Below are 22,675 nucleotides of genomic sequence, written 5' to 3' on the forward strand. Positions count from 1 at the left end.
CAGGGAATCGAAACTTAACGTGGGACCGTGAAGAGCTGCACCGACCAAACACTTTGCTTCTATGGGCTTCTTCCTTTCTATCTTCTATTCGAGTTAGCACGACTTCTGAGCTGCCAAACGGTAGTCTGTTAGTATTTTTTGTATCATTATGAATTGTCTTTAAACTTTTTTTTTTTTTTTTGGCTCTAATGAGCTTCCTCAGTACTTCAGGTAGGTGTGTCTTCCCTGATGTTGGCCCAGTCTTCACCATGATATTCATGTCAAAATGCGTCTGGGACGTTTGTACAAACAGTGAATTGTTTGCTAAAGGTTTATGAAAAATTTAGGTGCTTTTTGCCATTTTCCTTTTGAAGAAGACAGTCTTTCTTAGCAACTCTCATCATACCAACTAATCCCGCCGTGGTCTGCATGTGTTTTCCTCCACCAGCCGACAGCCATGGACCCTGCCCGACAGAAACGCAGAGAGGAGATAAGCAAGGCTCTGGCATTTATACAGTGAGAAATATTTATTTTTCTACTTTTGAGCTCGTTGGCAGAAATGTTGATCCTGAGTTGATGATATCTTTTCCCCGCCTGACTGTCAGTCATCATAAACAAATATCTATGTCTTGTAGGTCTCCCCTGGCTTATCCAGATCCAGAAGGCTACCAGGTACTTAATGTTGTCACTTTTTTTTTTTTAATGTCTTAGCTGCTTTATTTGTCATATGTGTTTTTGATCTGCAGTAGTTTGATAATAAATTTCAGTTAGATATTTATTTAATATATTATGACATGTAATCTGTTTTTAATGCTTATTTACCCCCCCCCCCCCCCTTTTTTTTTTTTTTAAATTTAAATCTGTTAAATTGGTTTCTAGATATCCCATTGATTCTAAACCCATAACATGCTTGATCTGCTACAGACAAAAAGTGGAATATCATCAAAGGTGGAGCATGTAAGATTTTTCAATATTTAAAAAATAAATTAATCAAATAACTACAATCATAATTAGATAGTTTTTTTGAACATGTAGGTTCCAGTCTGTCCATATTTGATGCATTATTAAATTACAAGTTTAATTAATGACAAATGACAAAAAGCACTTTTTTTTTTTTTACTGGTAGGCAAACATTTAAGAAGGGTCTTTGTCATTAATTAAACTTGTAATTTAATACCACATCAAATATGGACAGACTGGAACCTACATGTTTAAAAAAAAAAAAAAACCTATCTATTTATGATTGTAGTTATTTCTTTTAGTTAAATTTTTTTGAAAATATTGAAAATCTTACATACTCCACCTTTAAAGAGAAAGGTGTGAAATAGTTTTTACATCTGTAAAGATAATAGTTTTATGTGAAACATTTGTTTTAATTATCTTTAAAGCAGAATGTTAAAAAAAAAATCGCTGAAAAATCTGTTACAGACAAACCTAACAGAACAGTTTATAACTTACAAAGTTGACAGTTTCATGATGGAGGAGAGGGGCATCCTGCATAGTTTGGTCTCAGAAGTTGCTTCTTATTCAAACAGAAAACTGCCCTGTTTTCTAAGTATTCAAAACATGGGTTTGTCTTTGAAATTAAGGAAGCATTGTCCTCCTGGTTACAAAGGCGAAAGATTATCCGTCTTGTTAGAAAACAACAAAATTGTACAAAAGTGCTTTAAAAGCCATGTGAAATTTGCAACAAAACAAGGTAAAGGCAGACAATCAACAGGTCCAGTCATTTGATGTGCAAAGTCTTGTTTGGGTGACTTATTGGCTTCAGTTTTCAGATCTTGAGTCACATCTTGAGATGTGTGGGAACAGGCAGCCAACCTGTTACAGAAAGAAAGATAGGAAGAAATTGAGTGTGTTTTGACTTCATAAGAGAATAATAGTGCCTTTCCCTTCTTTATTATCGTCCCTCCAGGACTATCTGACCCAGTTAGTGTGCAACCTGCTTGAGGAAGGCAATGCCTTCTTCCGAGACAGAGAGTGGGTGCAAGCCATCAGGGAGTTCAGTGAGGGTTTGAATGTGTCGGGGTATGCTGAAGGAGAAGACATCCAAATACCTAAAGCTCTGATGGAAAGCCTGTATGTTAACCGAGCTACTGCCCACCACAGTATGGTGAGATAGTTTTTTTTACCTTTTGTTTGTCTGTGTGTGTTGTTCGCCAGGTTTTCTGTTTATTGTTTCAAGTTCAGACACATTTGTAATGATTATGAAATCAGTTTTGACTGGAGCTTTTTTCAAACATGTTTCTACACCCAAAGCTAATTTTTGTCAGTCAGCTGTAGGTGAAAGTGGACTAACCTGTGACTCCTGCCAATTGTAATGACTCAGCATGCAGGCGTTTAGTTAAATACAACTTTAGTTATTTGAAAGGCCAGGCAGCATAGATAATGCTGGAGAAATATTTCAGACATTTATTACATTTATTATTTGAGTCTCTTCAAGTCTGGTTTAGACTAAATAGGAGCTTTAAGCATAGATACTGAAGAGCACGCTATGGTGTTTGTACAGCATTGCAGTGTTTCTGTTATACTGGAGGCTGAATACCACTAAGTAACATTACAACTTATAATGGGTACTTCAGCTAAAGAAGACAGGGTCTCCGTGACAACATGAATTCTGGAAATAAGATTTATTATCGTGATTTGGTGGTAGGCGCTGCGTGGAGTTGTGATGGTTTGTACAGTTCCCTCACAGTGAGAAGGTTTCTGGTTTGAGCCATGGCTGAGACCTTTCTTTATGGAGTTTGCACGTTCTCCCCATGCATGGGAGTTCTCTTTGGGTACTCCAGATCCCCCCCCCCCCCCCCCCCTAGTCCAAAAAACATCTTTGGTTTATTGGTGTTTCTGGATTCTCTGTAAGAGTTGGTGTGAGTGATTGTTTGTCTGTCTGTGACCGACTGGTGACCTGGGGCCTCATTTATCTGTCCAGTGCACAAAACCCAGCATATGCCAGTTTTAGTCAGCTTTTGGCATTTATAAATTGTCCCTACTTCCATGCCTGCTCTGACCCCGCCGTACTCACAAAATCTGGAGAAACAGGAAATGGCAATACCAACTGCAGGAAAATAAAACCAAAGAAATAGTGTGAAATTGTGCAAAATCAAATATAAACTTTCACACAATGAGTGGAACAACATTCCACAGGCCACTGCAATCACTTCTGCTTCATTCTGAGTGAATTATTAAAACCATTTACAGTGATTGTAACTCCCTGAACTGCATTAAGGGCCGGGCAACCCATACCACCTCCCAGTTAGGTCTGAAAGTGATATTAGACCCCTGTTGGTTTGAATAATGACAGATTACTGTGCATGAAGTCTTGATAGAGTTGTTTAAATACTTGTGTCAAACGGTGTCAAACTCCAGTCCTCGAGTGCGGGTATCCAGCAGGTTTTTGTTGTTTCCTTCTACCAACACACCTGATTCAAGTCATGTGGATCCAGCAGCTTCTTGTCAACCTATTTATGAATTTTAATCAGGCGTGTTGGAGCATGGAGACAACAAAAACCTGCAGGATACTGGTCCTCGAGGACTGCAGTTTGACACCTTTGACTTAGTAACAAGATCGTACTGACTTCCTTTCATGATATTATAGTGTGTGAATACCTATTGACCTCTGTTTAAAACAATAAGAAATTAATCTGTATCATATCTCAGAGCTGTCCCACATTGCAGACTATTTTCTGCTTAAAGCAGAGGAAAACTAATTACTTTTACATGTGTTGACTTCTGGATCCGAGAGGAGGTCCCTCTGGGTTTGGACCGCCGGCTAGATGCCTCATCCCGGCGTTACCTTCCTAACTTTATCACATGGTAGAAGTCTATTAATCAGGGTTCGACAAAAAGAGAAAAGTACACTAGAGTTAGATCTCGATGTTTTATTAATAAAAAGAACAAGTGAGTGACGTTTCGGTCCACAGCCCTTCATCAGACTGAAAAACACCAGCTGATGCACCTGCTTAAATAATCTCTGATCACCCAGCCAATCAGATAAAGGCAATCACCAACATGTGTATGTACATGTGTACATGAAAAAAATCTAAAACGTAACAAACTATGCACAACTACATATACAAATAGAGGTAGACAAAGAAAAACACTTTCTTAATACAACTTATATCATTTAAATCTATACTGTATGACAAAAAACATCAGGTAAAAACTGTCATGATGACATACAAGTCTAGGTAGAAAGAAAGAGAGTACATCAGTCTGCAAAATATGGTGGGAAAAATAAGAAATAATGGAAAATGAAAAAATCTACAGCACATAAGTAAGAAACATTTGTAATAAAAAATATATAATACACATGAGGATATATAGAAGGCTTAATGAGAAGTGGATGAAAATACAAAGTATAAATAAAGATCCAAAACATTCATGAAATTAACACAAAAGTAATACCTGAAAATGCTCACAGAACTGACACAAAAAACACAGAAAAATAGACTGAAATGACACAAATCTCCCAAAAGTGGTCTAAGATCAAAGTCCTCGTTAAGCCCTTTAGGGCCAAGAGTGTCTAAGGTATATCATCCATCACATCATTATCATCATGGACCGCCTTTAGAAAAGAAGGGAGATCGGTTCTTTGTAATTTATTATTCTTTTCCTGTTTTCGTCAGGAGAACTATGAGAAAGGCGTCGAGGACTGCGACAGTGCACTGGAAGTGTGTAAGGAAAGTCGCAGGGCTCTGTACAGGAAGGCACTGTGTCTGAAGGAGCTTGAGAAATACAAAGAAGCTTACCACTGCATCACCAGCTGTCTACTCTCTGCTCCACAGGTGAACAAAGGCCAGAAATATCAGCATAGATTATGCAAAGTAGATAAATGACCTAATTTAAATGATGAATTCAAGCCTTTGAGAATCAGTTTCAGAATTGTAACAAGCGTATCACGGTGTGTGTTGAATTTCACAGTGGATTAATTCATCAGCTCTTCACAGGACAAACAGGCGAACGAGCTCACGAAGGAGCTGGCGGTCCACCTGGGAATGAAAATTCGGAAACCATATGTCAGCGCAACGGTGAGTAAAATGATTTTATTGTTTTATGAGAGAGGTGAATAATGTTCAAGGATTTTCTCAGGCTTCAGGTAACTCTTTGTCAGAAGGATGGTTAAATATTAAAGTTTTAGATTTGAGTAACTCCCCATGGCTTTTTTTTTTTTTTTTTTTACCCTGGAAAACTTTCGTTTCATCAAAAAGTAGTTAAATACATGCATCGAAATTTGAGTCAGAGATATGACTCCTATTGTAGAGACTGGACCAGGATCTGCTATGGTTTAAAAATTCTCCATCACCTCACCCAGCGCCTGAGGGCACATTTGTCCTCATCTGCTGTTGTTGTCGCTTAAACCCAGCGTGATATCGTTTCTTTCCTCGGGAAATGACAAAAAAGAACAAAGTTACCTGTGACAAAATGTGCCAAAAACTATTAACTTTGACTTTAACAAATGTTCTGTTTTTCCAGAATGTTATAACACCTGGATCCATCCATAATTTCATTTAGTTTAATGTGTTTTCTTGCTCATTTCAGGACAGTCGCGATAACTTAGGAAATGGTTCAAATCCTGTCAGTTCTGCTGAGCCAGGTGAGCTATTTGTTTTGTCTCAAATTGATTAAGTCAAAATCCATAGCAAATAAGATTTCGCCTTGTTCCTCCACAGCCAACGTCCCAAGCGCCCTTAAGTCCCACTTTGCCTCCACACCTCCCATCAGTGGCCCACCTGCCAGCTCGGTGCTACCTGACACTGTCGATGACTCCGAGCTGATGGGGGACGACTTAGACAGCCTGCTTGACTCCTTTCCAACTGAGCAAGGGTCATCTGAGGTGAAATATGTTGTATTTGCTCTGGAAAGCAGCAAACTGACTTTGGTGTCTGATAATAGGTGAAGATGACCTTATTTTCTCCCATATCCAGGCAGCGTTTTCAGTCCCCAGCAGAGAATCCACGTACAATCACACCGCTCCCCCTGTCCTACCTGCCCCAACGCCCCAGCTTCCCCCTGCCTTCTTCAACTCTGCAATCAATCAGCTCAACTCCCTGGACTCCTTTTCCAGTGGCGTATATGCCACATCAGCTACAACACTGGATATCCTCGATGACCTGTCCACCTCTGGAATTGGAGATGCAGAGGCTTCCAACTCAGTTCCGACCTCCTCAGCGCTGGATGCACTAGACGCTCTTGATTCCCTCGACGCACTTGATGACATTTTGGACGTGATGCCGAGCACCGTTGTTGCTGAGGAGGGTAATGAGTCTAAAACGGAGCTGGATTTAGGAGAAAAGTCTCTCGATGAACTGCTAGATGAAGTAAACATCCAGGGGGTTGTCACTAATCCAAGTGCTCAGAGCGGGGATGTCCCTAAAATTAGCACTAAAGCCACAGAGAAGCTCGACTGTCTTGATGCCTTGGACTCGTTCCCCACAGTGGAAGGTGTTGGGGCTGCTTTGCCATCAGTTTCAGTTGGGGGAGCGCGCCTGGACTCGCTCTCTGATTTCAGCTCAAATGGTAACTATAATTCGTTTCACCGTTAATCATTTACAGTAAGCATTTTAAGAACTCCTAACAGCACAGATATAATGACCTGGTACAGTTGTGGTTCTTAAAAAATAAGAAAAACAAAACAATTAAACAGAATAAAGGTTTTCTTAACAAAATGACATGGGTAGACATACCCTTTCCAGAATACAGAAGAAAAATAAAAAGTCTTTGAAAGTGTATCAACTCTGTAAAATATTTCTTTTGTTTGAGCTGTTTTTAAACAGCTGATTCAAAGCAATTATGACACAACTAACAAATCTTTGAAGTTATCACAACTACATAACTGCCCTTTCACAATAAAACAATTAACATCCTCTTTTAGCATTTCAACACAATTTGATAGTCAGTGGTTGTACTTAATGGGGATGGGAATTAAAATTGAGATCTTTTGCTTCATAATTTTAAAATAGATTTTTTTTCTTTGTAAAAAATGTTTATTTTTCAAATAAAAATAATCCATTACAAAAAAAAAATCATTTTTATAGTTTTTATTGATTTTTTTTATTTGTCTTCTTAGGCGTTATAGCAGCAGAATGATGGTTGGGCTACTGCGTTGTTTTTTCAAGATTAAAATGAAGAAAAATGATAATAAAAAAAAAAGTTTTGTACATTTTTAGTCTACAAAAATCAGCAATATCGAAGAATCGTGAGAATTGCAATTTCAATTGAATCGGCACCCAAAAAAATCGAAATCAAATCGGGACAAAAGCATGTCGTTGCAGCCTTAGTACTTAAACGCAGTATTTTGTGTGGCAGATTTTCACATTACAACCTCCAAACGAATGTTATTCAGCTTCCTCCGTGCATCCTGTCTCTTCTCTGAGCTCTTTGTACACAGTAAAAATCTGACTGATTCATTTCTTACCTTTGATCTGTTACCCGTTCTGTTCTCTTCCTTCAGTAATTTCTTTCGTTTCTTTGTTGACTCGCCCATGGTACACGTGCAAAATGGCTGTTGTGTAGATTTTTAAATGCTGATACAACAGGAAAGGACAGATGCAATCTCCTGCACCTGGTTACACCCACTTGTTATACAGGGAGGGTGTTTTTCATCACAAGATGCAGTAAAACATGAACCTGCTTTCTCTACTGGAAAGTGTGGAGCTCAGGTGGGATGCAGGTTTTACTCCCGCAAAGTTCCTAACTGACTGACATGTGCATTATGTCAACTAAAGCTTCATGGCATTGTCAGTATTGACTGTTCTGAAGGTTTTAGTCTTGTCTTTTGATGGCTTTGTTCAGTTTTTAAGCCTTCTTTCACATCTTGTGGATGTACACACAGTAGTAGCTGATGAGTTGTCGTCTTTCTGAACTTGACTCATCAGGCAACAGTTTATTCTCTACATTTCCACTTTGATCTTGAAATAAATTAAGTTGTCTTGCACATAATAAATAGAACGTAAACACTGTTCAGAAAGGTTTTGCCAGTGTGTGAGATGTATTCACGTGCTATATAAATCTGAAATCCTAAACATTGGTGTGTTGCAACAATGTGAGAGTGTGAGGTACAAACAAGAAGAAGGATTGTTGCTTGGGAAATGCCATATTGCATCAAATCATACCAAAATCATAAATCCTAAAAGAGCACCTCTGCATTTTACCTCTGTCTCCTCTAACACCACTGTTGCTGCTTAGTTATGCTACAGATGGACTTTCTGACTATTGACATCGTTTAAAAAGTTTTTCAGGAGATTGGTTTTGATGATTTTAAGGAATATGTTTTTATGTGACTATAACGTAAAAGTTTATTGTCATGTTTGTAGATCTTTGCCCTCTGATCTCATTGCAGTTTGTTTGTATTTTGTCCTTGCTCCTCAGGTTTCTCAGATTCCCACACTGCCTTTGGTCCATTAATGCGACCTCTAAAAAATCCCTACAAAGTAAGATTGCTTTACATAGCCTGTGTTGCCTTCTGTCTCGTTCTGTAATATCTCCACTTTAATGCAAACCCTTTTCTTGCTGTGGACTTGTAGGAGAGGAGTAGTCGTGGCCGTGCTGCAGTTTCCAACCCTTTAGCGTCCACTCATGAGTTCCTGCAGGCCTGCTCCACATGTTTTCCTCGAGAGGGTACGTAACAAGTGTCATCCTCTTCAGGAGTCATAATAGTTATCTGTGCCCAATCAGCTGGTGAGGGATTTACTGTCCAGGAGGTGTAACGCCTGCTTTTAACATGTCTTATAATGCATTTTCCCTACTTTATATGTTTTCAATTTCTACTAAAAAAAAAATCAGTTCATATTTGGAATATTCTGTTCTTAGGTGTAGGGATATACACCTTTGTTCACAATCCAGACCTGGCCCACAACTGTAAGGGAGACATTCTGTTATGTAGATGGAAGGTGGATTGTCCGACACCGTGGACAAGAGTGAGACCACTTCCTGCCAAGACATCCTTCTCGGGACCATTTGTACTCTGTAGAGGTACGGACCTGGGGCCTCATTTATCAAACTGGGCATAGCAACGCTGACTACAGGTGGCGTATGTACGGAAAACAGGAAATGCGGCACAAAAAAACTTCCCGATTTACAAAGCAGTGCGCACACACGTCCCACGCCTGTTTCGCTTCATAAATCAGGATCAACACTAAATGTTGCGTACATCTTGTCATGCCCACGTGATGGCCATAAAAGGTCAGGTGAACACCCCTGATAAATATTAATCGAGCTCATTTCCATGACGGTTCAGCAGGGAAAAAAGCCAAAAAGAGGAATTTTTTGGAAAATGAGGAAGAAATTCTAATTGATGAGGTTGTAAAATGTCAAAATATTTTATCTGGTGGAGATGGAAGGGACATCAGCACCACCAGAAAGACAGAGGAATGTCAGCAGGGGACAGATGCTGTCAGCTTGTCTCATCAGCGATTGGCCTCATCCTGAAAGTAAAAATAGAGTGATCAGACAATAAAATGTAGGGAGAAAGTGCATCTTGGTCCACAGGAGGAGGAGGAGGAGGGGGGGGGGCGATGCACATTTCCACAGATTAGAAGATGGCGGGGAAAATGAACGAGTCCAGAGATACGCTGGAACAAAATGATCCAGATGATGCTGAAAGTGGTTCATTCCTTTGTTTCATATTATAAAATGAACGTACATAAATGAGACGCCTCTGACTGCAGTTTATTTACTGGGAACATACTGGTGTTCCTGTGCGTCCCTGCTGGGTTGCAGCGCTGCAGATGTGGTCAGAGAGGGGGAGGCCAGTGATCCCATCTTGTGCCTTAGCTGCGGTGTCCTCGCAGAGGAACCAATAACTGCCATCAAGGAGGAGGTGCAGAAGATGGAGATAAATAAAAACCACCCTGACAGAAACGAGACTAAAGATAAACTTGTGAATAAATCAGAATTCTCCACCTCTGATGTGTTGCATCGCTTCTAGACGTAAAGCAGCAGCGTTTGGTTCCAACGTGAGAGGATGATTGACAACACAATCATTCAGATTGGATGATTGTTCAGGTGAACGCAGGTGAAGCGCTGACGCCATTTAGTACCATGTTATGTAGCGTCTCCGCTATCTGCACACATCTGCAGCAGTACAACAGGTTTCCTCCTGGGCATGGAGGCACCTCCACCTGCCTCCATCTGCTCGATGGCCGCTACACCACGGCGTGTCTGGTTGTGAAGAACATAGTTCTGTTCTGCGCTCTGGGTTGGACAAAGGAGTGATCAGCCGCGACTTGTCAGTCACTTTCCTTTGGAAGGACGCCGGCTCGACTCCAGAGTCTCCATGCGCCATGTTCATCCGCAGGGACAGATAAGCCACTGTGCGCCTTTATGCATTTGGATGCATTTTATATCCAACCATCACTTCAAGTTTTGTATCTGCAGGTCGGGGAAACACCCTGATCAGCCTAATGATGGGCAACCACGTCATTTTAATGCAATTATTCATTTAGACTTTTGTTATTATGGCTGCTTCTGTATGACTTAACTGTGTAAAATAGTTTTTATAACACGTTGAACTGCTTCGTTTCAGAACAGATTTTAGTGGTTGATGTTTTACGTGGTGGAGGAACAATATCAAATTTGCAGGGGGTTTTTTGTTTTGTTTTTTGTTTTTTTGCAAGTGCTGTTAATGTACGGCATTCTGCATAAAGGTTTATATTTGATTTTGAACAAATGTATCAAATTTCACACAATTTCTTTGGTTTTATTTTCTGCCTTTGGTGTCGCCGTTTCCCGTTTCTCCAGATTTTGTGCGTACGCCAGGGTCAGAATTGGCGTGGAGGTAGGGACATTTTACCGCCAAGTCGTGTTTTGATAAATCCCAAAAATTGACTATAATCGGCGTACGCCCGGTTTTGTGCGTGTGACAGTTTCGTAAATGAGGCCCCTGGACATGAAATGTTGATGAATTTTAAGTTATTAACTGCTCATAATGATCATATATCTTATGCATACACCTTTTTTTTAACATTTATTTTTTTACTTATTTGTTCATTTCATTTCATGTTCAGTTTAACTTTACGTTGTTATATTGTTATACATGAACAAATAGGCACAAATAGAAGATTAAATCTTGTATAATCTGCCCCATAAATATCTGCTGGTAAATATATCTAAATTTTTTGTCTTTAATGATTTTTTTATTTTTTTTTTATTTTTTATGAGTGTGGAAAGGAAGTAAAATAATAAGCAGAAAATTTAAATATTCCAAGTTCACTTGAAAAAAAACAATGGTCTCAGTGCATTTTAATGTGGGCTGAACAATAGTGTTGCATCTGAACCTCATCAGGGACCTAAATGAGTGGAGATGCACATATGTTCTCCCTGAGCAAGTGGGGGTACTGTCTGGATACTCCCCCCCACAGTCCAAGAACATGTATGTTAGGATAAATGGCATTTATTAATTCCCCCATTAGTGAGTGTGACTGTAAGTGGTTGGTTGTCAAGTAATGATGTGACATACTGTGTTTAAATAATCCAGGAAAATTTCAATGATGCTCATGTCTGAGCTTGTATAAATTTTTTATTTTCTTTAGTCTCTGGAGCCTGCCTGGCTGTACCATGTGAGTGGTTAAGAAACTGGTTCAGGTCTTGCCGCAGGCCTCTTCTGTGCCATGCAACCAGATGTTTTTAAAAGCTGATGACATTTAAATAAAAAAAAAAGAAATTAAAAAAAAAAAAAAAAAGAAAAGAAATCCGCCAAACCCAACCAGAGTTGGAAAAACTATTGTTTAATAAAACTGAATAAAATCTCCCCTGTACTGTACATAATTGTGCTTGTTACACACACTGTCATCTGCCAGCTTAAACCAATACAAAACACAAATAGTACTTTCCTGACGTTATGACACTATACCACGGCACAACTTATTGGCAAACTTTTTGGTAATCAATAACATTTAATATAAAACAGTAATGTTTTATTATGCATTTTATTAGTCAATATAATCCTACCATAATCATATTATAACACATATTCTTAATAAAAACCACCTTTAAGGGTACAACTTGTATATTAATCAATCAAACTTTATTCATAAAGCTCTTGTCAACATAAGACATGTGACTCAAAGTGCTTTAGTTAAAAATAAGACAGAAAGAAAACACGCAGACATACACATCATGTAAAAGACACTTCTAACCCCCCCCAACCTCCCTTTAAATATATCTAAATGAAAGAAGTAAGTTCAGAAGGACTAGTAGTGGAAACCCCATTAGAGGAGCAATCTGCACCGGGGCGGCACATTGGGAGAACCCACAGGGTCTCAGGGATCCAGGAGAGGCACCTTCAAATATTCTCTATGTAGGTGTTTTGTTTTGTTTTTTGGTTTTTTTTATCCACTCATACTCAGCATTTAATCCACCAACAGAATGTCACCATGAAAATGAAATCATGTAAGCCATCAACTCTCTGGATCTTTATCTCTCATATTTAGATTATTGTTGCTTTAAAACAGTTGGTGTGTGTGTTTTCTCACATATCTAGAGCTGCTGAAGTCTGGGGATTTGGGCATTTGTAAGTATGGAGAGAATTGCACTTTTGCCTACAACCAGCTGGAGATAGATGTTTGGACAGAAGAGAGGAAGGGAACTCTAGACAGGAACCTGCTGTTTGAGACCACGCTTGTCAAAATGGACCCTGTTAACAGCATCATACGGCTTCTAGAGGAAAACAAGGGCATGTTTATCTTCCTTTGTCAGGTTCGTGCATGTGTAATATCGTTTTGTCAGCATAATCACATTTATTTGAAGCTGTTAAACTAGACATTCTGCGACTGAAAAGTATAAATAAGAGTTAATAGCAAAAACTACTAACAACTTGTCCTGTTGCCATCTCTGTAGGAGTGTTATGACAGTAAACCTAGAATCATCAGTAAGCGCTCCAGTGACAATCATGCCATCTGCTCTAACTTGGATGCTCATCACAACTTTGATGCTAATAAGTGAGTTTTTTGTTCATTATGACTCTTAATCGCCATCTATACTCTTCTGTATCAGTCTCACTCTGTTTCCTCCCTCTGTGCCCATCAGGTGCCTGGCATTTGTAGTGAGGACCTTCAACGTGAAGTACAGCAAAGTTCGTCCTCTCAGCGTCCTGTGCCATTTGGATTTGTGCCGCCAAGCCATCCGATATGGCTGCCAAAGAGAGGACGACTGCCAGTATGCCCACTCTGTTATAGAGCTTAAGACCTGGAGGGTTCAGCGTCACACAGGTGTAGTATTTATTACACATACTAGGGCTGTGACAACATGCTTTTGTCCCGATTCGATTCTGATTTTTTTTGTGTGTGCCGATTCGATTTTAATTGCGATTCTCACATTTTTTTGAGATTGCTTATTTTTGTAGATTAAAAAAAAAAAAAGAATGTACAAAATTGTATCTGCTTGTCAGTTTTCTTGATTTCAGTTCCGAAAAAACAACACAATAGCTAGACCTGCTATAATGCCCAAGAAGTCAAGTAAAAAAATCAATTTAAAAAAAAAAAAAAAAAAAAAGACCAAAAATTTATAATGGATTACATTTATTTATCTGGTGAAAACATTTTTTTGAACAAAAAAATCTATTTTAAAATTGTGAAGCAAAAGTCCAGATATTAAATTTTTCGATTCGATTTTCCCGCTCCTAACAGAAACATATATCATCTTTAATGTGTCATAGATGAACTGTAATTTTCCAGTATTGTAAAAATAATCTGGCATTTAGCCAGTTATTGACAGTTAAAAACATGGAAAAACACCACATGGCCTTGGAAATGGTGATTGATTTGCTTGGAGCAAACTAACTGTGACCTGATGGGAAAATTTTGATGAGTAAATTAACTTAATTTACTTGTAATAATCAGTTTATTATTTTATAAATTCTACACTGTTTTTTTTTATTTTTTTTTTTAGAAAAGTTCTCATTTACACCTTTCATCTCACTCCGTGCCCCTGCCTGGCCCGACATAAAAAAATGATCTACCACCTCCCCTGCTCTGTGTAATCACTGCATGTGTAAATGGCCTAACATACATCAAATTATTTTGTGTTCATGTTAAAATAGTTTAATAGCTCATTGAGCTGCCTTCAGTTTTTATTGATCAGCTAAAAGAAGTTAAATCTTAAGCTTAATGTGTTCCGTATAAAAGACTAATTTCTCAAAAGTTGACTGTGCGCCTTTAAACTTGTGGACCTTCAGTGTGCTCTAAGGTTCAAAATCTACTGTAAAAAAATCAAGTGAAGCAAATGAAGATGGAGCTTGCCATCATACTGGGAGGATTAACTAAAGAACTCCTACCGCTGGACTTTAGTGTGAACAGGGCATTCAAAGTGAAGTTGTGAGCGTCATGGTAGCGATTGATGAGAGATGTCGAACGCATATTTACAAAGACTAGGTGGCAGCGAGTTACGCCACCATATGTGAATGGATTAGGGTTGCCTGGGCGAAGGTATCTCCATCGATTGTTGTCCGAGCTTTTGCAAAAGCCCGTATCATTGCTGAACAGCCGCCCAGCAACGAGACTGACTCCGACAATGACGAGAGAGAACTCGATATGCTTGATGGCAAAACTGTCCAGCTGTTCAATTCAGATACAGAAGATGAGGACTTTGATGGATTTTTGACAACAGATTAATCAAAAATAGTTATTTTTAAATACAAACCACAGTTGAATAAAGTTCAACCAAACTCAGTTTTGCTTTTGTTACTTTGTTTTAGCATGAGCCCAAAAATACGGTGCGCCTTATGTTTGACTTAAGCACAGAAATAGACTAATTGAGGCTGCGCCAAATAATCTAGCGCATCTTTTGGCCCGAAAAATACAATACACTGACTCATCTGCTCACTGTGTGTGAGCCATCACAGTTCGCTGCTCTGTAATGACTCATTCATTCTGTCCAGAAGCTGTTTGTGCCCCTGAGAGCCGATATGCTCATATTCTGTCTTTTACATTCTTTTTCAGGAAACCTTTAAATACCAGAATGCATAATGACAAAAAAGACGTGAAGTGGAAAACATGTATAAAAACATTCAATTTGATTTTATCGGGACTTCAGTATATTTTTTTTCATTAACTTTCTTTGTGTGTGTGTTTATAAACAGGTATCAGCCCTGATGAGATTGTGAAAGTATCTATGCAGTATCATGACAAGCATGCGCATAATTCGAACAAAGACAGAGTAAACAGGGTAAGAAATATTTTTTCCAGTGTGTAAAGAGACAGCAGAGCCTATCTCAATGTTTTAAACTGTTTTGAGGCAAGACACACTTATTTCACTGAAAAAAAAATCTCAAGGCACACCACAAACTAAAACCGTTTTTTGAAGTCCATATTAATAATATAAAGTCATCTTGTCAAAGTGTCTTGAATAGAATCAGATAAACACAAGAAACAGTAATTTTATATTTCCCTTTACACAATGAGAAACCTTGGCCTGTGAACACAGAGCTGCTTTTTAGGCCAGTTAGGTGAAATTGGATCATTTCTCATGGCACCCCTGATGATCTGCCACGGCACAGTGGTTGTAAAACACTGGTCTATCTCATACACCAGCATGTCCATTAGGACTAAGATGACTGTCCTGCTTCTTGCCTATGCTATTTACATACTTGTCATCAAAGCAATTGCACCACCTTACTGCTGTTAAAGTCTTGACTTAGTCAACTTTCCAGCTTCTCTTACACACTATATTCTGATTTTAATTACAACATTATGTCATTTGCAAGTAGCGTAAAGCCTAAAATACATTTGCGAGTTTCCTCTATATATTTGATATTTATCATTTGACTTAATGCAGGTATTCCCAGGAGGGGGTGGAAGCAAATCCAAAGGAGGAGGTGGTGCGAGTTCTGGGAAGAGTCTTAATATGAAGATGAAGTTTGCCTGTGCTCAGTGTTGGCGGGACGGCTTGATTAGCGAACCAGACAAAGCACTTAAGTACTGCTCTGCCAAAGCCAGACACATGTGAGTAAACACCATATTTGCACTAAAGTCTTGTGTAAGTCAGGGGAATAATTTCAATCATTTGTTTCAACGTTGTTTAATTTCTAGTTGTTGGAGTGATTTCAGGAATTAAAGCTCATATTATATAAAGCCTGTAATAGTGGAGGGGGAGCTGCTTTCGGGCTGTGAATGAGTCTCAAGTCTAGATTTGGTGAGACTGAAAGAATAAAATTGGATAAAAGCAACTGAGATGAGCTTATCGAAAGGAGTCTGCTGAGGTAATTCAGGCATCTTATAAGGAAGCCTCCTGGTCACCTCCTCTTGGAGGGGTTCTGGGCATGTCCTACTGGGAGGACACTCCGGTGCAGACTCAGAACTTATTGGAGGAATTAAACTTGGGATTCCCCAAGAGGAGCAGGAGAGTGTCATTCAGAAAAAGGATGCCTGGGTCTCCCTCCTGAACTTGTTGCCTCCACAACCTGACCTTGGTTAAGCAGATGGATGGATGGATGGATGGATGGATGGTAGGGGAGTTGGTGTTTGCTGCAGAGTCAAACTAGTTCATCATATTTTTGTCTTTTCATCTTCAGGTGGACTAAAGACAGACGAGTACTGCTGGTCATGTCCTCAGAAAGAAGTAAATGGGTCCAGGTCCGACCACTGCCACATGCCAAGAATTTCCCTGTGCAGTATGATGTAGGTCTGCCTCCTCTGATCTTACACACACAGATGCAACAAGTTGTTTCACAGAGGCGCTCATTTAATAGACCTCCAGCGTGAAACAAGCGTTTTCCCTAAGTTTTCTCATGTTTCGTCTCCCTTTTGGTTGTTTTGTGCAACACTGCCACTGTTTTGTAGTTATATTTATTTACACATTTTTATAATCCCTATAGCTTTATATGCAACCACTCTCATAAATATAATGCTGTTTGTTATTCAAAAAAAGACACACCATGGTACACTTGTATTGTAACAGTTCCTGTGTTTTAACTTGTAGTGTCCATATTCATTAGTCCCTGCAGCTGCAAGCAGGAATTTGGGAGGATTTCACATTTCTTGATTAAAAACATAATTAGTTAAGAGTAGATTAGAACACAATTAAACAAATGAACCTAAATGTATTATTTTATTTATTATTTGATGAAAATGACATAATATAGGGTTATGATAAGGGTCTTTTTTTTTTTTTTTTTTTTTTGGTGTTATATCTGCATGAACATGAAATATGCCATGAAGGTCTGATATTCTGGTTCTTTATAGAATGCAGGTGCCAAATCACACCTTGTCATTCCAAAATTTACTACAACTTCACTTTCAAACGATCTGGACATTCATTTACCTTTGCTACACACATATGTAACAAGTCTTCAACTCTCTGGTTTCTACAAATGGCGCCTGTGTGTTTGTCTGCTTGTCTGTCTCTGCTAGACTTGTGCTGTTTGTGGCTGATCATAACCTTGGTCTGTTTGATGCTGGTAGACTTCAAACCTTGTCCCTGCTTCTGGCAAGAATTCAGACTCAGCTGTGCTGTGTTCTTATGCTACTCTCATGGCGGAGGCGTAACCGCCGTAGCGGTAAATGAAGTGGTTGTCCTCTTCTCCTGCCGGTTTCAATCAGCTTGAGCCTTTGACTCTCCTTAGAGGACGTGGTGTGTTTCTTAGACGCTTGAGCTCCCCTCCATGATCTTGTTTCTTCACAATTCTTTAAGAAATTTGTCCAAGTACAGCACAGTGTGTTCTTGCCATTATTAATCGCAGTCTGTGTTTTAGTTTGGTTCTTATTAAACTTACATGCAATAGTGCAACCTTTGTTTTAAAAATAATGGTCTTGACTAATCTGTTTAATTTCTGAACTTCTTCTTTCATGCATTTTAAAGAAGATTGAATTTTGTCATTTGCAACTGTTTTGGGATAAAAATGCCGCACTGGAGATTTTTCAATCAGGTTTTAAGACCCTCCATAGCACTGAATCAGTATTGTTAAAGTTCATACATGAAATCTTGGCATGTGATTGTGGTTACTGTGGTTTTGCCGCCACTTGACCCAACTGCTATCTTTGACACAGTGGATTACAACATTTTAATACACAGCTTCTCAACTTGGACATGGACATTTGTTACGCTACACCTAACTGGTTTAAGTCTAATCTGGTGGATATGTCCTTGTGTGTTAATATTTCAGACCCAGAATCACTGTATGCTCATCTGTCATGTGGGATCCCACAAGACTCAGTTCTAGCACCACTGCTTTTTTCATTGTATATATTTGCCTCTGGGTCCCATCCTTCAGCTGATGGCTGCCGGATTTACTTTCCTTTTAAAGAGGAAGGATCCCTTCTGGATTAGATTTCCCTTGGATTGTTTGGAGGATATTAAAGCTTGTTTGACTCTGAACACTTTAAACTTTAATGAGAAAAACAGAAGTGGTAGTGCTTGGACCAAGAGGCCCCTCTAAACCCACCTCTGTTGATTAGGGACCCCTGACAATACATTTTAAACTGGCCTTTACTAATCTGGCTTTTAAATTGGGCATCCATATCAGACTTACTGTCAGGTCTTGTCTCTCTCCAGGCAGCATTTTGAAATGATTACACATGCTTTTATTTAGTCTTGCTTGGATTTGTGTAACATACCTTGTTGGACTGGGTCTATCTCTATTACCATGTCTGTAGCTGGTTCATAATGCTGCTGCACAACTCTTAAAGGGTAACTCCCTCCCCCATCACATCAGGGCTCCTTCTAACCTGGACATTTTTGAAAGTTTTCTTAAGATGCATTTTTTTATTCTTTAGCCTTTTCTGATGTGCAATAGTTTGCTTTGTTTTATTTTCTGTGTTCTTAACTAGGGATGCACCGATCCACTTTTTGGGAGTTCCCATCCGATACCGATATCTGAAATTTGAATATCTGCGATACCAAATCTGTTTGTGTGAACATTATTGTGACGATGGTTATTATTGCTGTTATAACTGTGTAAGATTTCATTAGGTTGTATTAAATTACCCATCCTTTGTGAAGTTAACTCACCAATACAAATATAATAACATTACAGATCTAACAATTTCAACAAGTTTTATTTTGATTTGGCACGTTTTACCTAAATACAACTATACATGTGTAGTTCTGAAACAAAGATCTCGGTTTTAGTGTGACAAAAAATGTTCCATTCAGAGCATTTATTTCTTTTAAAACTTGTCCAAAGCATGTCATCAAACACATCTGTGCTAGCTTGACTAGTGTGGTATCGGTTGGGGTATCGGTGCACTTTTATTAAAACCAAGTATGAGTAGACACTCTTGGTACTGAGCCAATACTGATACTGGTATTGGTATTGGTATCGATGCATCCCTATTCTTAACTTCTATTTATGTTTCTCTTTACGTAAGACATTGTGTGTCTTTGTGTATTTTTGTGCAGCACACTGGCCAACAGTTTTCTGTTTTTATATGTGCTTTATAAATAAAGTTTCCCAGCCTTGCCTTACCTAAAAACCCCTGTTCTGGCTTCACAGGCTGCCTCTGCATTTTCGAGTTCATTTTAAGCTTGTCGTGTTCGTCTTGCTTAAGTGATCCTGCCCTTCCAAGCCTCTGAGCTTCTTTCATTCCCTCCTATCAGTGCAACAACCAGCCTAGCGTTATCTGTGTGTTCTCCTAAATTTCCTCTCACAATCTAACTGCTGTAAGCTGAACTGGGACTTCTCACTGGACATAACTTACTTCCGGATATCCAGGTTCCAGTGCTTATTTTGCTGACACCAAAATCATTAGGAGATGGTAGCTGAACTTGCTCCAAATAATGCTGTATCTTGGTTTTGCACAACACCATCTTGAGGTTGTTTGATGACAGTGGCCTATCCTGTCCAGTCAGTAATATACTTGGAGCAGACACTAGCAGCACAGTGCTACAGCGTTCAGCTGATCAGACACCTTGTTATCAACACCTGGGATACCAGAAACAAGAGTCAATAGCAGAATAAACTGTTAATGTGCCCCCATTATAAGGGAAATGTTTTTTTTTTTTTTTTTTTTTTTAAACAATATTAAATTTATAGTCAAGAAGTATTGTTACAAAAAAATAAATTTAGGCGTTAATTTACTTACTTTTTGTGCTCAGTTAATTTTCCCAAAGAACTGCTTTTCTACTCTGAATGTACCAATTGAACTATTGCCTTTTCTTCAACTGTAAAACTATTTCTCCACATCTCCCTCTGATATGCTTGTAAGCCAGAGCAACATGTCCAGAATCTTTATTGCCCCAAACGGGCCAGAAAGTTTCTTTTACACGGTAGTGTCCTTGCAAATTCATTATGTCCAGCCAAAGGTGACACTTTAAATGAAACGGGAAGGTTTTATCCATCTACAGTCTGTACTAAGCGTTGTGTTCTGTTTTTAATAGCTTTATGTTTTCTTTTGTCAGATGTGTGCCCAGATCTTGGAGAAGAGGAAATGTAACTACACTGGGAAGTGCACCTTTGCACACAGTCAGGAGGAAAGGGAAATGTGGATGTACATGAAGAATAATAACTGTGAGTTATTAAAATTACTCTGCTACACAATCAGTGTGAGATAAAAAGGAAATGTACAAAGCAGCTTACCATAACTAACCCATTGCTTGTGGGGCCTGTTAGTGTATAGTGTGTGTGTGTGTGTTTGATGTTATAATATGTTTGGGACATTGTGATGCCAGTGACGATGGAAATTAAAGGGAAATTAAACTTTTTTTTTGGTTCATGGGTATAGCTTTTAAATCCATAACTTCACTGCATTGTATTTGTGCTTGTAGTGCCAGACATGCAGCAGGTTTATGACATGTGGCTGGCATTAGCTGCCAACAACCGCCCAGCAGAGGGAGCCACGTTCTCTCAGCCCAACTCCGAGGAGAAATGCATCATTATGCCAACTGACTACGCTGAACCAATGGTGGGTTTTAAAGTTGAAGCCAAAGACAAAAACTTTTTCTCTGTATTTGCATATGTAAGACAGATTATTTAAAAAAAAAAACAAATCCCCTCTTTATTTCAGGATGGTTTCCACTGCCGTTTGTGCAGCAAACACAGTAACAGTGAGCGACAATGGCAGCAGCACATATCCTCTGAGAAACACAAGGACAGAGTGTTCAGCTGTGAGGGAGAAGATGAGGCTCTGACTTGGAGCTATCGCTTTCCAGGAACCCGCTTTGAACTCTGCCCCAAGTAAGCTCTTCTCTCCGATCCCTTTGTGGTTCCAGAAAATCCCCAAATGATGAGTTCAGATCTTAGGAATTCTTGTATTGCAGTGTCATACATCCAAATAATGGGAGCAGATGAAGAACCTGGCAATGAAAGTTGGACTTTAGCTGAGCAGCAGCTCCGAATTGGTCATTTCTAAAGTTCAACATTGATATGCTGCATGATTTCAACATTGTTTTTGCATGTTGTGGAGGTTGCAGTGGTTTAAAGATACACTTAGAATCTCTCATTACTTTTATAGGAAGTAGAAAAATTTGCTAGAAGAAATGCTTTGAGAGTATTAGACAAAAATCCCATTAACAAGAAGGCTATATGTTTCCTGACCTGCAGGTTTGATGGTGGTTGTCCTGATGGTGTGAGCTGCGATTTCGCCCACAGCCCAGAGGAGCTGCAAGAGTGGACCGAGAGACGGGATTTCCTGCGACAGAAACTGGCCAAAGCTAGGGAGGACATGCTTGTCATGCCTAATGAGTTTGACTTTGGGAAGTACAACTTTCTACTGCAGGACTGAGAAGAACTTTGCCACTGCCAAACTAGCTTTTATATTGTCTTGAAGTTTCAAACCAAAATTATATTGCAACACTCAGTTTAGAGAAAGGAAGCACTTGAGTTGTGAAACACATATTCACCTTTCCAAAAAGTGCCACAACAATAACTTCAAATTAGTGAATCTTTTAACATTTTAAGTATTTGCTGCCGGGTGAATAAATTATACGTTTTGCTTAATGTCTGTTTAAGGGTCTAAATTAAATCTACCTGGTGCCGTTTGTATGCTTTATTTTTATTCTTTTGTTTTGCTCTTTGCCAGTTCACTTATGTTTTTGTTTTAGCATTGATCAGTGCCTTCAGTCCACAGTTTACCAAAGATGTGTAAAATGTTAAAACACCTAAATGTGTATTAAAATGCTATAAATATTCTTTTATCATAGTCCAATTTGTACCCAAGCAAATGCGTATAGATTTGCATATCATGTTGGAGTTCAAGGTGTTAAGTTGCTCTTGGTTATGTGTGATGTAAATTAGTCAAGTTCCCAAACATGATAGTAATCATATAAATCGTTATATCTATAAAGTTTTTATCAATGTAATTAAAAGAAACTGCAAACCCAAATTATTTTTGGTCATTTCTTACAAAGTACGAATGGTGCAAATCGTTGTATACACTATTATTTCAGTTTCTTGGTAAGGGACTAGATGGCGCTGGGAGCCTCAGAACGGCTGCTTTGCCCTGCACGTGCAGCCGTGTGTGGTGTGCAGAAATCTGTTCCCAAATGAAAGTCCTTACGACCTCGGTTGTTTCTCTACATAGAGCCCACCTCCTGCTCGCTGATAGGCGCCGCAATTTGATTGACACGCGCCTACTCAAATGGCGTAAAGTCAACAAGTGGGAGAGGGTGGGGCTAAAGTTGCTCATTAAAACTCAAATTATCCGGACACATGCAGGAGTCCCCGTGCTTCTGCGAAGTTGAGAAGTAACAGAAGACCACTGCAGAGGGTTTACACTTTCCTTCTGTCAAACTTTAAGCGTTTTTTTTAGTCATTTGGACTTAAATCGTT

General features: G+C 39.0%; 1 protein-coding gene across 2 annotated transcripts; it reads left to right on the forward strand.

Moving 5' to 3' along the window:
- Window positions 1-24: 24 nt before the first annotated feature.
- LOC306766030 (zinc finger CCCH domain-containing protein 7B-like) lies at window positions 25-22,123 on the forward strand. 2 transcript variants are annotated; one of them, XM_079253605.1, is made up of 22 exons: window positions 25-210; window positions 428-495; window positions 615-651; window positions 1,895-2,092; window positions 4,605-4,763; window positions 4,926-5,006; window positions 5,518-5,572; window positions 5,649-5,812; window positions 5,904-6,495; window positions 8,347-8,408; window positions 8,502-8,595; window positions 8,788-8,949; window positions 12,458-12,672; window positions 12,814-12,914; window positions 13,003-13,184; window positions 15,053-15,138; window positions 15,748-15,914; window positions 16,484-16,589; window positions 20,308-20,416; window positions 20,674-20,810; window positions 20,913-21,082; window positions 21,449-22,123. In XM_079253605.1, the coding sequence occupies exons 2-22, from the start codon at window positions 437-439 to the stop codon at window positions 21,627-21,629; spliced, it is 3,117 nt and encodes a 1,038-aa protein (XP_079109731.1). In that variant the 5' UTR covers window positions 25-210; window positions 428-436; the 3' UTR covers window positions 21,630-22,123. The 2 variants fall into 2 exon arrangements, with proteins under 2 accessions (XP_079109731.1, XP_079109732.1); XM_079253606.1 differs by lacking the exon at window positions 1,895-2,092.
- The last annotated feature ends 552 nt before the right edge of the window (window positions 22,124-22,675 follow it).

Source organism: Telmatherina bonti (assembly GCF_933228915.1).
Source record: "Telmatherina bonti genome assembly, chromosome: 14".
Lineage (NCBI taxonomy): Eukaryota > Metazoa > Chordata > Actinopteri > Atheriniformes > Telmatherinidae > Telmatherina > Telmatherina bonti.

Excerpts from the sequence above, each read along its gene's own strand:
- LOC306766030 (XM_079253605.1), top strand. The coding sequence starts at position 437 with ATGGACCCTGCCCGACAGAAACGCAGAGAGGAGATAAGCAAGGCTCTG. Across the intron at positions 4,764-4,925 it reads GTCTACTCTCTGCTCCACAG|GACAAACAGGCGAACGAGCT; the intron begins GTGAACAAAGGC and ends AGCTCTTCACAG. Across the intron at positions 13,185-15,052 it reads GAGGGTTCAGCGTCACACAG|GTATCAGCCCTGATGAGATT; the intron begins GTGTAGTATTTA and ends GTTTATAAACAG.